The sequence below is a fragment of the Nicotiana tabacum genome, chromosome 20 (genome assembly GCF_000715075.1).
Source record: "Nicotiana tabacum cultivar K326 chromosome 20, ASM71507v2, whole genome shotgun sequence".
NCBI classification, from domain to species: Eukaryota; Viridiplantae; Streptophyta; class Magnoliopsida; order Solanales; family Solanaceae; genus Nicotiana; species Nicotiana tabacum.
Window position 1 is genome coordinate 160,590,398 of NC_134099.1, and position 13,803 is coordinate 160,604,200.

General features: G+C 41.7%; 1 protein-coding gene across 1 annotated transcript; it reads right to left on the reverse strand.

The window, feature by feature from the left end:
- Positions 1-1,295: 1,295 nt before the first annotated feature.
- On the reverse strand, positions 1,296-2,834 carry LOC107763569 (phloretin 4'-O-glucosyltransferase-like). Its single transcript, XM_016582057.2, has one exon. It carries the CDS (start codon positions 2,757-2,759, stop codon positions 1,362-1,364), a length of 1,398 nt encoding a protein of 465 aa, XP_016437543.1. The 5' UTR covers positions 2,760-2,834; the 3' UTR covers positions 1,296-1,361.
- Positions 2,835-13,803: the final 10,969 nt, after the last annotated feature.

Below are 13,803 nucleotides of genomic sequence, written 5' to 3' on the forward strand. Positions count from 1 at the left end.
TTCCATTTTATTCATTCATCTTTTTTTTATTTTTTAAAAAGTTCATATCATGTTGATATTCAATTTTATTTTATCATTTCAGGTCATATGTTATGATGTTTAGAAATTTGACATATGGAAGACTTACTATGATAAAGAGTTAGAGAAACTGTTATGCGTCGTGTATCGTCTACTATCGTAGTAGCTATTACCAGTTGTTGGACACAAAGTGACACTAATAACTACTCCCTCCGTTTCATATTAAATGAGGTAGTTTGACTCGACACGGAATTTAAGAAAAAAGAAAAAGACTTTTGAAACTTGTGGTCTTAAAAGCTTAAGGGGTAAAAAGTTTATGGGGTCATAACATTTGTGTGGCTATAAAAGTTTCTCATTAAGGGTAAATGGGTAAAATGAAAGAGTGTAAAGTTGAATTATTTCCAAATTTAGAAATGTGTCATTTATTTTGGAACAAACTAAAAAGGAAAGCACCTCATTTAATATGAACGGAGGGAGTATTAGATTAGAATGGTTTAATTTTTTTGTTGTTGATACATTTAATGAAATGTACTAGTATTATTTTTGAATGTAAATAGGGATAATTGCTTTAGAAATGTTGGGAAAGTCCCTTATTCATTTTTATTGGCAATAAAAAAGTTGTCAAATATAATATTTGTCGTAGAACAACCTTCTTATCAATAATATATTTCATTATTTGAATACGAATTAATATTGTATTTTATGACAATTGTAAGTGTCACTAATTATGACACTTTATGGTGACAATTTTATTGTGTCGGTAAATTTTCAACTACAAAATTGCAAATCATTTTTGTAAAAATAAAGTCGTCACTAATTTATTCATTTAGGAACGAAATAATTTTTTGTATATAAAATGTCGTCTTTAGTGACGAAATCACGTTTTTTCAGCTACGAAATACATTTAACTTCAGAGACAATTGACACTAATTGAACTAAATAATTAGTGACAATGTAGTTTCGTCGTTATTTAGCGACAAAACACTAAGTTGTCTTTGCATACTTTTAGTGACCCACCTTTAAGGACGGATAATTGACAATTCTTTTTCGTCGCAAAAAATTTTTTGTGACGAAATAAGAATTTTAAGTGACGAAATAATTTATAACCGATAACCAAATTTGTTGTAGTGACTAGACACATAATTTTTGGAAGAAACACTTTTGGTACATAAAAAAGTATTCTTAAAACTTGTGATCTAAAATATGTCATGATATTTCGTGACTATATGTAAAACAACAGAAAAGATTTTCATACAAAATAAGACAGACAGAGTATATAGATCATTTAAATGATTTAATAATGTAAAAAAAAGTATTACACTATCAGCGTGTAGAAATAATTTTCATAAAATCTCCAAGAATTTCTTGAGATTATCATATGAAGAACCTCCTACTTTCACAGCTTCCACAGCCAAATCTCTCCATTTCTTCACATTCCTTTTAATCTCTTCCCCTTTCTCTCCATTTCCCATCAAAATTTCCAAACATCTTTTCAACTCTTCTCTCCCCACAACTCCTTCCACTGCATTTGCTCTTACTCCTGTCCCCCAAACTTCCTCCACCATTTTGGCATTTGTTGTTTGATCAGAAAATTGTGGACACCCCACAATAGGCACACCAGCGACCATACTTTCCAAAGTCGAATTCCATCCACAATGTGTCACGAAACAGCCTACCGACTTATGAAATAGTACTTCCATTTGTGCACACCATGGTATAATTATACCTTTTTTATTTAGTAAAATATCATCAAATTCATTCTTGTAATTATTCCCTTCTTCTACCTCTTCTTTCCCTTTTCTCATCACCCATAAAAATGGCCTTTCACTTTCTAATAATCCATGCAAAATCTCTTCTTTTTGCTCTTTCTCTAATACTGCGATGCTACCAAATGATACGTATATAACAGAACCCTCAGGTTTTGAATCCAACCATTGACGATAGTTTTTTTCGCGATTTTCAAATAATTCGCAGCCAAAAGACTTGTCTTTAGGGTCATTTCCATCAGAAAAAGCAGATGGAACCAACGGACCAACTGAAAAAATTCTCAATTTATCAACAATTCTCATGGATTTTTCTTCTAACGCGTCGAAAGAGTTGATTAGAACACAAGAATTAGGATCCTTTTCAAGATTTTGGATGTGTTCTCTCATTATAGGTATCATGACAGAGGAGTGAGGAGCATTAGGTAAAACTATAGTAGGAATATCGTTGCTTGAAAAGAGGGGTAATTCCGGAAATTCAATTGCAAATGAGGGTGTAACAGTAATATCACTAACGGACGAACTATAAACTCCGTTAATGGAATTGAACAAATGGTTATAAATAGCAAAAGCAGTACCACACTGAATGACCAGAAAAGCTGACGGCACGTGTAACTCACGCGCCACCACAGCAACCCAAGGTAAAAGAATAGTGTAAACCAAGAACGTAACGGGGTGACCCTCGTCGGAAAATTTTCGAAGGAGATTTTTGAGGTTTTTTGATCCCTCGTACTTTAAATTATTCATATAATCATTGTGATCAGTATTCGAAATCCAATCATCGTCGTAACCATCGGAAAAGGAGGAGTAGAATAACCTTTCTTGTGTTGGAAGGTTGTTCATTCGTTTGAGGCCGTAAACGGTTGTGACAAAGGTGGCGCGTGCTCCGGCGCGTGCAAGGTTCTTGGCCATTTGGAGAGTGGGATTTATGTGGCCTTGCGCAGGCAAAGAGATAACGAGAAAGTGGTGCTGCTTCATTTTTGATTAATGTGGATGAAGAATATGATAGTACTATAAGTAAATTATGGAATGTACCTTTCAAATAATTGAAGTTGATAAGATCTAGTACCCAGGTTGGACTGAATGGTCATATATGGAGGTGTTAAATGAGCAGTCAAGATATAACTGAACGGCAATAATATATCTAGTATAATTTTACACGTGAGGTCTAAAAAGAATAATGTGTACGCAGATCTTGTCCCTACCTTGTAAAGATAGAGGGGCTATTTCCGATAAATCGTTCAATTAAGAAAAGCATTACAAATCATTTAAAAGAAGGGGTTAAGCTATAACTGAACGGAATAAAATAATCTTCATAATCCATGGTATTACAGATAAAATAAGATAATTTCAGGAAAAAATGTGAGGTTATTGTTCAGTATTTTGTTGGAATTTTCGATTTTGAGATAAGTAATCTTGAGATTGTTTTATATTAAGCTAACATGGGTTTATACAAACTTAATGGGGGTTAACAATAGCGGGATAATCTAATACCTAGATAAAACAATTCCCAAATTTTTCCTAAAATTCTTCTCCCAATTCCTTTAAGAAGGTCAAGGTTAAAATATTTATCCAATAATTATTAATCCAAACGATACAACCCCTCAATATTTGCTGGATCAAGAGGAGTAGGTCAGTTTGGACTGAACAATAGGTCATAATTCAACCCCTCCCAACTCAAAGTAATTTTTCATTTGTATATGTTGTTATTGAGTAATTTGTTTAACTAACAAATCAAGCTAATAAAAGCCTGTTTTTTTTATATAAAAAAAAATTACACGACTATATCAATCAAATCTTGGGTTACATATGCAGCCAAAATTAATCCCGTCTTTCAGATAAACTAAAAGGTGTATATACAAAATGACTCGCCATCCAACCTAATTTGACCGGATATATGTGAATGAGTTCAAAGGCGGACCCCAAATTTGAAGGTCGCGGAGCATAGGGGTATCAATGGATATTCGAAAATCGACTAAATCGATCGAACCGTACCACATCGTACCGATTTTTTAGGTTACTTTTTAAGAAACCGTAAGTTTTTATATAAATCGATAACCGCACTGATAATTTGGGTAGGTTTTTTATTTTATAAAAATAAACTGAAAAAATACCGAATCGTACCGAATAAATTTTACATGTGGAAAATATATTTATCTAGCAAGTTTAAAAATAATAATGCATTAAATTTTTCTTTGAGCCTTGTAATTATGAAAACTATTACAAGTCAACAAGTAATTAAACTCAAAATACTAGTTCCTAAAACTTATTATGCTTCTTATACTTAAACTAAGTTATTTCAAGTATCTTTATTAGCAAGACACAAATTATTATAGCAATTACAAGTAGCAAACTACAATGTATTGAATATGATTCCTTTCATTTATTTTACATTTATTTTTTTGAATATTTAATCTTCTATAAACTTTATTCTTGAGTCCTAGCTTGGTTAATATCTTTCTACTTATGTGATTTATATTTTTTTTTGCCTTGGGTTGGTTTCTTTTACGTTGTTGTAGAATAGTTGATGGATCTATATTCTACTCATCTTTTATTTATTTTTTTAATTCATCACCATTTAAAAAGTAAAAATATCTAAAGAGTTTTGTTAAGTCCTATAAAAGAACGCATGTTATTGTATGGATCCAAATTTGACCAACCACGACCGACAACGACTACGATGATTGACGAGGTCTCCTTGAATCGATGTCCCGAGGGAGACGACCCTAAGACAAACAAGAGACTGGATGACCCTTGTAATAATGTAGGCCCATTAGAGGACATTAGGAATATTCCTTCGAATATTCCTTCGAATATTCCTTATAATTTATCTTTTACTGCTTAGAAGAGTCTCGCTCTTTATATATATAGAGGACAATAACCTTGTAGAGGGAGGGATTCCGAATATTGGTTACATTACTATTTATGAATGAGAAGATTTCTAAAAGGTTTTGAGAAAAGTAGATCGTAAAAGAAGTCTTGTGACCGGTCTTCTCTTTATCTATCATTCTTTCTAGAGATTATTATTCACATCTAAGATTTACCCCTTCATCTTTGATTGATTTGTTCAAAAAGGTTTCAATATTTTTTGAGTCAAACAATTTGGCGCCGTCTGTGGGGATTTCTATAGTTGAAATCGTAGTTTTCATCTAGATTCTTGAAAGAAATAACCACCTCTCTTTAGCTCCACAAAGGCCAACAATGGCAGAAAAGGGAGAAGCAAGGCTAAAGGCGATAGTAAGTATCACGAACAACCTCCTAAATTCCCTCAATGATGCCAGTGGGGAAGACAACGAAAATGCAACACCAAGTGCTACACCTGAAGGAGAAATCTCACCTCCTCCGCACGAAGGTCTAACGGTCTTGCGTGAGAGGGAAACTTCAACATGTGCAGCAGAAGAAGCACCACCGGCCGTGAAAAAGCTATTAGAAGATTGGCTAACAAAAACCTTGAGCAGCATGCTGGAGAAACCCGTTCAGGGAGATATCGAAGACACATTACCCGCAGAAATCGCAGTTGTCGCCGATGAGCCAGGCACTACGCGAATAGGTAACACTCGTACTGTTGCTGATACAGGCAACGATGCACTTACGACCATCTTAAAGAAAATGGAAGAGATGGAAAATGAGAACAAAACACTCTGCGACCAGATGAAGGAACATCAGGAGAGGGTTGATAAAATACCAGGTGCTCCGAAGTTGTTACCAAAATGCAATGTGGGCCGATTCGTCGAACAACAATATAATAAAGGGGCAGCTCCCCATTCTATTCCAAAGACCTTCAAAATGCCGCCATATTTGAAAATATATGATGGCACCACGGACCTGGAGGATCACTTAATTCATTACGTTACCGCAGTAAAAGGTAACGATTTATCAAAAGAACAGGTACAGTCTGTGCTACTGAAAAAGTTTGGCGAAACTCTGATAGCGGGAGCGTTGACATAATATTCCCAACTACCAGCACGATCGATATCAACGTTCGAAGAGATGGCAGATAAGTTCATCATCGCTCACGCGGGAGCGAAAAAGGCCGAGGCTAGGGTCAATGATATCTTCGCCGTCAGGCAAACGATGGGCGAGGGACTTCAGGATTTTCTAGCCCGATTTAACAGGGTAAGGATTAGCCTACCGAACGTGTCAGAAGGGATGGCAGTAGCAGCCTTTCAAAATGGGTTAAACAGAAATGGGTCAAAAGCAACCAAAAAGTTACTCAGTAGACTCATGAAGTACCCCCTACCACGTGGGAAGAGATCCACAATACCTATTCCACCGAAGTGAGGGCAGACGAGGATGACCTGAATGGCCCGCTTCAGCGATTAACATCAGTCCAGACCGAGACAAGGAGAGATCGTCGCAACGACGAGCGAAGGGATCAACTGCCACATTTCAATCGAGAAAGGCACCAGCCTTATATCCGAACATCGAATCTGCCTCCTCCACAACATGCAGATGTCGCGCCTCGACACACCGCACCCCTCTGAAATGAAAGAGGTATGCCTCCATTGCTATCTGCTCATCATTTTTGTGTTTCCCCTTCAGAAATAGTGTATGCACTGGAAAATCTCGGCACGAAGGTGCAGTGGCCACAAAAGATAAAGTCGGATCCGAGCACCAGGAGGTCGAACGTCCTGTGTGAATTCCACCAGGAAAGAGGACACAAGACCGAAGACTGCATAGGTCTGCGATAAGAAGTAGTAAGGATGTTAAACCAGGGTTACCTGAAAGAACTGCTGAGCGACAGAGGATGGGCCAACTTCGCTCGTGGGCGCGATCAACCTCAAGGACCTCCAAAACCACCATCACCAGCTCGTACCATACAAATGATCATTGGCGGTGGCGACGACACGGTAATCAACCATGTGAAATCCACCACCACACATAAACTCAAACGGACAATTGCCCATGAACGGTATGACGACCTCGAAGACAGTATCATCTTCGATAAGTCGGATACCGATGGTTTTTCTTTCCCTCGTTATGATGCTTTGGTTATAACTTTACGCATCACGGATACCGATGTAAAAAGAATAATGGCGGATTGACAGAAGCAGCGCGTGTATTGTTCACTTACGAGTTCTCATGCAGATGACGCTCGAGGATAAAATAATATCGCGTTGTATAATACTAACGAGTTTTAATAATGCGGTAGAGTGAACATCTGGAGAAATATGCTACCCGTCCTGGCAAGAGGGGTCACCCTAGAAACGACATTCCACATCATGAATCAGGAAATAGCCTACAACGCCATCATAGGATGTCCATGGATACACGCCATGCGAGTCGTCCCGTCAAGTTTCTATCAAGTAATCAAATTCCCACCCCATGGGGGATATTCAGTATCCGAGGCGAGCCACGCACCGCCCAAGAATTCTATCGGATCGCCCAAGATTGCATACATACCAAACAACTAAAAGGGGCAAGTGCGGAGGCATAGCAATCAGCTATGTCGGGAACCAAACCCGACGTACAAGTAGAGGCCATCAAAGACCCGGACATCGTAGAAGCTTGCAAGGCAACGGTAGAAGATCTCGATCCCGTCCAACTAGACAATACTGATAGCATAAAAAGTCTTACATTGGACACGACCTCTCAGAACCAGGTAAATATTGTGAGTTTTTAACTAACAACACCGATTTGTTTGCTTTTTCCCACTCAGATATGTCAGGAATCCCAAGGAATATCACCACACACAGGCTTAATGTCGATCCACTTTACCCGCCGGTACGACAAATAAGGAGAAAGTTCAATACCGCTTTCAATGAGGCGGTCAGCGAGGAGTTTGATAAGTTACTCACTAACGGTTCTATCAGAGAGTCGAAATACTCCCAATGGGTCGCTAATGTGGTCATGGTCAAAAAGAAGAACGGGAAATGGAGGATGTGTGTCGACTTCACCGATCTAAACAAAGCATGCCCGAAGGACCCCTTTCCATTGCCCCATATCGACCAGCTCATCGACGCAATAGTGGGTCACGAACTACTGAGTTTCTTGGATGCCTATTCTGGTTATAACCAAATTCTAATGGCTGAAGAAGATCAAGAAAAGACAACTTTCATCACTTACCGAGGAACGTACTGCTATAAGGTAATGCCGTTCGGACTCAAGAATGCAGGGGCCACGTATCAAAGATTAGTCACCAAGATGTTCAAAGAATAGCTCGGTAAGACCATGGAGGTTTACATCGATGACATGCTAGTAAAGTCAATAAAGAAAGAGGATCACATTGGCCATCTGAAGGAAGCCTTCGAGATATTAAGGCAGTACGGGATGAAATTGAATCCCGAAAAATGTGCCTTCGGCTTAACTTCAAGAAAGTTCCTTGGTTTCCTAGTGTTACAAAGAGGTATCGAGGTCAACCCGGATCAGATCAGGGCCATCGATGTAATACCGGAGATACTGACCAGCAAAAAGTAGGTGTGGAAATTAACAGGACGAATAGCCACCCTGTTGAGGTTCATTTCACGATCCTCGAATAGATGTCACAAATTCTTCAATGTGCTAAGAAAAGACCACAGACGGTAATGGAATGAAGAATGTGTCGACGCCCTGAGAAAACTGAAAGCGTATTTATCTTTGCCACCATTGCTCGTCAAGACAGACCCAGGTGAATGTCTACTTGTGTATCTAGCAGTTTCCGAAGTTGCGGTAAGCGTAGTCTTGGTCCGTGAAAACAAAGGTACGCAATCTCTGATCTACTATATCAGCAAAACCTTAATCGATGCCGAAACAAGGTACCCTTACCTTGAAAAACTAGCTTTGGCATTGGTCGCAGCTTCACAAAAGCTCAGACTGTATTTTCAATGTCACCCCATAAAAGTGGTGACAACCTTCCCCCTAAGAGGTATCAAACACAAACTCGAACTATCTGGTAGACTGGCCAAGTGGGCCATAGAACTGAGCGAGCACGACATAACATACCAACCGCGAACTGCAATTAAGTCGCAGGTGCTCGCCAATTTCGTCACTGATTTCAGCGCGGAAATATTGCCTGAAGTAGAACAGGAAGTGCTCCACGCTTCCACGCATACCGACCTCTGGGTCCTCTACACCGGCGGCGCTTCTAATGCCTCGGGATCTGGACTGGGACTCGTCCTCGAAGTCCCTACAGGCGAAGTAATTCGCCAGTCTATACGATGCCCCGAGATGACTAACAATGAGGCCGAGTATAAAGCTGTGATTGCAGGTTTGAAGTCAGCCCTGAAATATGGCGCCCGGTGACTCGTCCTCCATTGCGACTCTCAACTCGTGGTGAACCAAGTCACCAGGACTTTCCAAATCAAAGAACAAAGACTACAAAAGTACCAGTCGAAAATTCACAAACTACTGGCAGAATTTGATGAATGTCACCTCGACCAAATACCTAGGGTGCAGAATATCGAAGTAGACAGCCTCGACAAACTAGCGGCGGCCACCAAAAATATCAACAAGGAAAACATGGTCACCCTTCTCCATTCCGCAATAGATCATGTCGAGGTACATTCTATAAACCTAACTTGGGACTGGCGCAACCGCCTCATAGCATATTTGCAGGATGGAACGCTCCCGCAAGATAAGAAAGAAGCCAAAAAGCTCCGGATACAGGCAGCCAGTTACAGCCTCGTAAACGGTGATCTCTACAAAAGAACGTTCGGCGGCCCTCTAGCCAAATGTCTTGGGCCAAATAAAACAAGGCGAGTACTGGAAGAAGTACACGAAGGGCACTGTAGCGCCCACACGGGAAACTGCACCTTCATCCGATGCCTCATCCGCGCCGGATACTACTGGCCCAACATGAAAAAAGAAGCCGCGGACTATGTCAAGAGATGTGAACAGTGTCAGAAGTACGCCCCTATGATACATCAAGCAAGGGAACTCCTTCATTCCGTCACTTTACCATGGCCATTCATAAAGTGGGGGATGGACATAGTCGGCCCCCTCCCAACAGGACGAGCTAAGGTACGTTTCCTTTTGGTTTTAACTGATTACTTTTCTAAATGGGTGGAAGCAGGTGCATACACTCAGATACGTGAGCAAGAGGTTATCGCATTCATATGGAAAAACATAATATGTCGTTTTGGCATTACCAAAAAGATCAGTTGTGACAACGGACCTCAGTTCGTCGGAAAGAAAACGACCGAGTTTTTCAAAAAATGTCACATCAAACGAATACTCTCCATGCCATATCACCCCGCCGGCAACGGTCAAGTCGAATCCTCCAACAAAGTAATACTGAATATATTGAAAAAGAAGCTTGAGGATGCTAAAGGGCTATGGCCTGAACTACTACCGGAAGTGTTATGGGCATATCGCACTACGCCATAAACCAGCACAGAAGAGATGCCATATTCACTGGTCTACGGGACTGACGCAGTTATACCCATCGAGGTCGAAGAGCCTAATTTGAGATACTCCAATGAAAGCGGACTGAGCAACGACGAAAGTAGACTACAAGATCTGGATGAAGTCGAAGAACGGAGAGACATGGCCCACGTAAGAATGGTGGCCCAGAAGCAACAAGTATAAAGGTATTACAATAAGAAAGCCAAAGTGCGACCGCTCAAAATCGGAGACTACGTCCTCAAGGCTAAAACACAAGCCGCAAAAGACCCTAATGAGGGAAAACTAGGAACAAACTGGGACGGACCATACAAAATCACGGCCGCAGCAAACAAAGGAGCATTCTAGTTAGAGACAATGGAGGGAAAACTACTCCAAAATAATTGGAATGTCGCCCATCTCAAATACTTCCACTTCTGAAAGGAGGCGCCACCTAAGTCGTACTCTTTTTCTCTCACCCGGGTTTTGTCCCAATCTAGTTTTCCCGATGAGGTTTTTAATGAGGTGACAAGGGGGATGTCTCGAGGTTCGAAGTATTGTTCATTACCCCGTCTATCGACATGATCTCCGGTATGGAGTAATGAAGGGACTGGATATAGATAATCAAATCTCCATTGTATGTTCAGAGTCGACATGTGACTCCTACAAGAATGTAATCAAATCTCCATTGCATGTACAGAGTTGACATGTGATTCTTACAAGAACGTAATCAGATCTCCATTGCATAAATAAAGTCGACATGTGTCTCCCTACGAGAATATAATCAAATATCCATTGCATGGATAAAGTTGACATGTGCCTTCCTATGGGAATACGATCATACCTCCAACATTGAATGGCCAAGGCCATCGACGAAACATGAGTTCGACCTCGTTCGAACTATGACGACATACTACTTCGACGACAGTTCGAAGCAACATCCCAATGGCCAAGGCCATCGACAAATCATGAGTTCGGCCTCGTTCGAACTACGACGGGATACTACTTCGACGACAGTTCGAAGCAACATCCCAATGGCCAAGGCCATCAACAAATCATTAGTTAGACCTCGTTCGAACTACGACGGGATATTACTTCGACGACAGTTCGAAGCAACATCCCAATGGCCAAGGCCATCGACAAAACATGAGTTCGACCTCGTTCGAACTACGACGGGATATTACTTCGATGAAAGTTCGAAGCAACATCCCAATGGCCAAGGCCATCAACAAAACATGAGTTTGACCTCGTTTGAACTACGACGGGATATTACTTCGACGACAGTTCGAAGCATCCCAATGGCCAAGGCCATCGACAAATCATGAGTTCGACCTCATTCGAACCACGATGGGATCCTACTCCGACAAAAGTACGAAGCAACATCCCAATGGTCAAGGCCATCAAACAATAGGGGAATCAACCACACCAAAAAGATAAATCGACTCAACAGCTCGACAAGTATCCTGGATACCATAGAAATTACAAAGGGCCCCAACCCATCGATAAAATAAAATCTACATTGCATCAAAATAATTTACATTGATCCTTACAAAACGGGCTCAAGCATGCCCCCTCCCATAAAATCCCCAAAGCAAAAGGAAAACACAAACAAAAGATTACACGTCATCCTCGATAGGATAAGCTTCTTCGTACCAAGAGTCTGAAGCAAGATGGTTCACCTCATCCGAGTTGATATCATCTCCATCAAGAGTGTGAGGGTCGTACCTGCACGCCTCACGAGCTGGGCGAGCTTCGTTATGCACATTTTGAAGCTCCACCTCAGTCGCCCTCCCCTCGGCATGAAAAGCCATGTACACGTCAAGTCGGGCCTTAGCAAGAACCCACAACTCATATAAGTGACAGGGCACAAACCGGATCGGCTGAAGCATGGGACTTGGAAGGTTGAGAACGTTGAGTTTCATCCTCCGCTCTCAGCGAGGCCACTTGCACGTTCAATATAGATAACTCCGCCTCCAACTATTTGACATGCCCTTCAAGCCCCACAACCTTAAGAATAGAGGCCTCCCTCTGTCTAGTCAGCTTCGACCTACAAATACGGAGGTCATCCTCCAAAGACACCGTTTCAAAAATAGTTGTCGCCAACTTATCGGCTCCAACGTCCAACTCACCCTTAAGACCCTCAATCTCTACCGCCTTCGCACTCAATTCAGTGGTCAAATCGACCACCCTCACCTGTAAATTGACATTCTCGTCCATCACCCCCTGCTCAACTCAAGCTCGTCCTCCTTCGCCCTAAAGGAGGCCTCAAATTCACTATTGCGGGCGACGACCTTCATGAGCTCTTCATCCCGCTCTTTCAATTCTTCGACCTTGCGCTCTAGTTAGTCCTCCCTCTATGTGAGGAGATCTCCCCGATAATATGGCATCGGCCATGAATGTGGGCACATGTTCCATTTGCGACGCCCTACTTCTATCAGCGTCGATAGCCACACCCTTTCCGAGATCCATTCTCCTCCTTTTTCTCGATAACGGCTCGTCCCCATTGGAGGATTCGTCCAAAAGGTGGGGGTCGGCATCGAAGAAGCCTTCTCCCTTACGACCACGACCTGAGAGGGGCCTTCTAATTGAACGGGTTGAGGACGACCCTCCCGAAAAGATTCATTCAAAATAAATTGCGTGTCCACGGCAGCAACGGCCTGTCAAAATGAGTGAACTGGCGCCCTCCGCCTAGAAGCTCCTCGACCTACCATCACGAAGCAGTCGAATTAATGGACAAAAATATATAACCAATAAAGGGGTAAAGGGAAAACACTCACCAGTTGGAACTTTAGGGTTGTAAAGCTTTACGAAGGAAGGCCAGTCACGGGTTTCCACCGCATAGGATAACAAACGGGCTGCCCAATCCCTTATGCCCGCAATAGGGAGGGGCGGGTGTACCATAGCTGCAAATGAGAAGCAAACAGACTTTATAACGAATATAGATTGAGGAAGAATGAAATGAGTGGCGACACTTATGAGTCTCGTTCCATCGCTCCTGGAACCTGGCAGAGTCGGAGACAATGTGTTTGATTTTGACGAAGAAGTACTTGTGCCAAAACTTGTGACTTGCTCGGTCGTCTATCCCGACCACCAACCCTTTCGTGCCACGGTGCCTCAAATGAACCATGGTACCTATGTGGAAGCTAGGTGAGAACAGGTGCAAAAGGTGGTGGATAGAAACATTACATTTCGCCAACTCCGCATATTTGGTCAATAGTAGGAGCACCTTAAGAGTATACGGCGAAAGTTGTGCCGAGAAAACGTGGTAGAACCTACAGAACTCTTCCGCTAAGGGGAAGAGAGGAAAAGTGTAGCCAATCACGAAAGGGTACTCATAGAAAGCGCAGTACCCAGGCCTGTGGACATCTATAAAATCTCCCCCCGCCAGAATGATGTCAACATGAGCAGGGATGCTATATTTTATACGAAGAGCATCAAGGTGAACCTGTTCCATCTCAGAAAGAACGGGGGCAGGAGTAGGAGGGGGGTCTTTGAGGAAGTCACTTCGAGACATGGGGTGTCTCGGTAATAATTCCTCCACCATAGGGGGACTTTCACCCTCTTCTACCACCGTATATTCACCGCATGAAGGAGGCGCTGTGGACAATGGGGTGGCCTCAGAAGCCCCTTCACGAGAACGATGAGACCTTGGCATGATGTCATTCAAAGAAGTATCAATACAAAAGAAGGAGGAAGAAGCCACGAATGAAGAACGTAAGAAGAA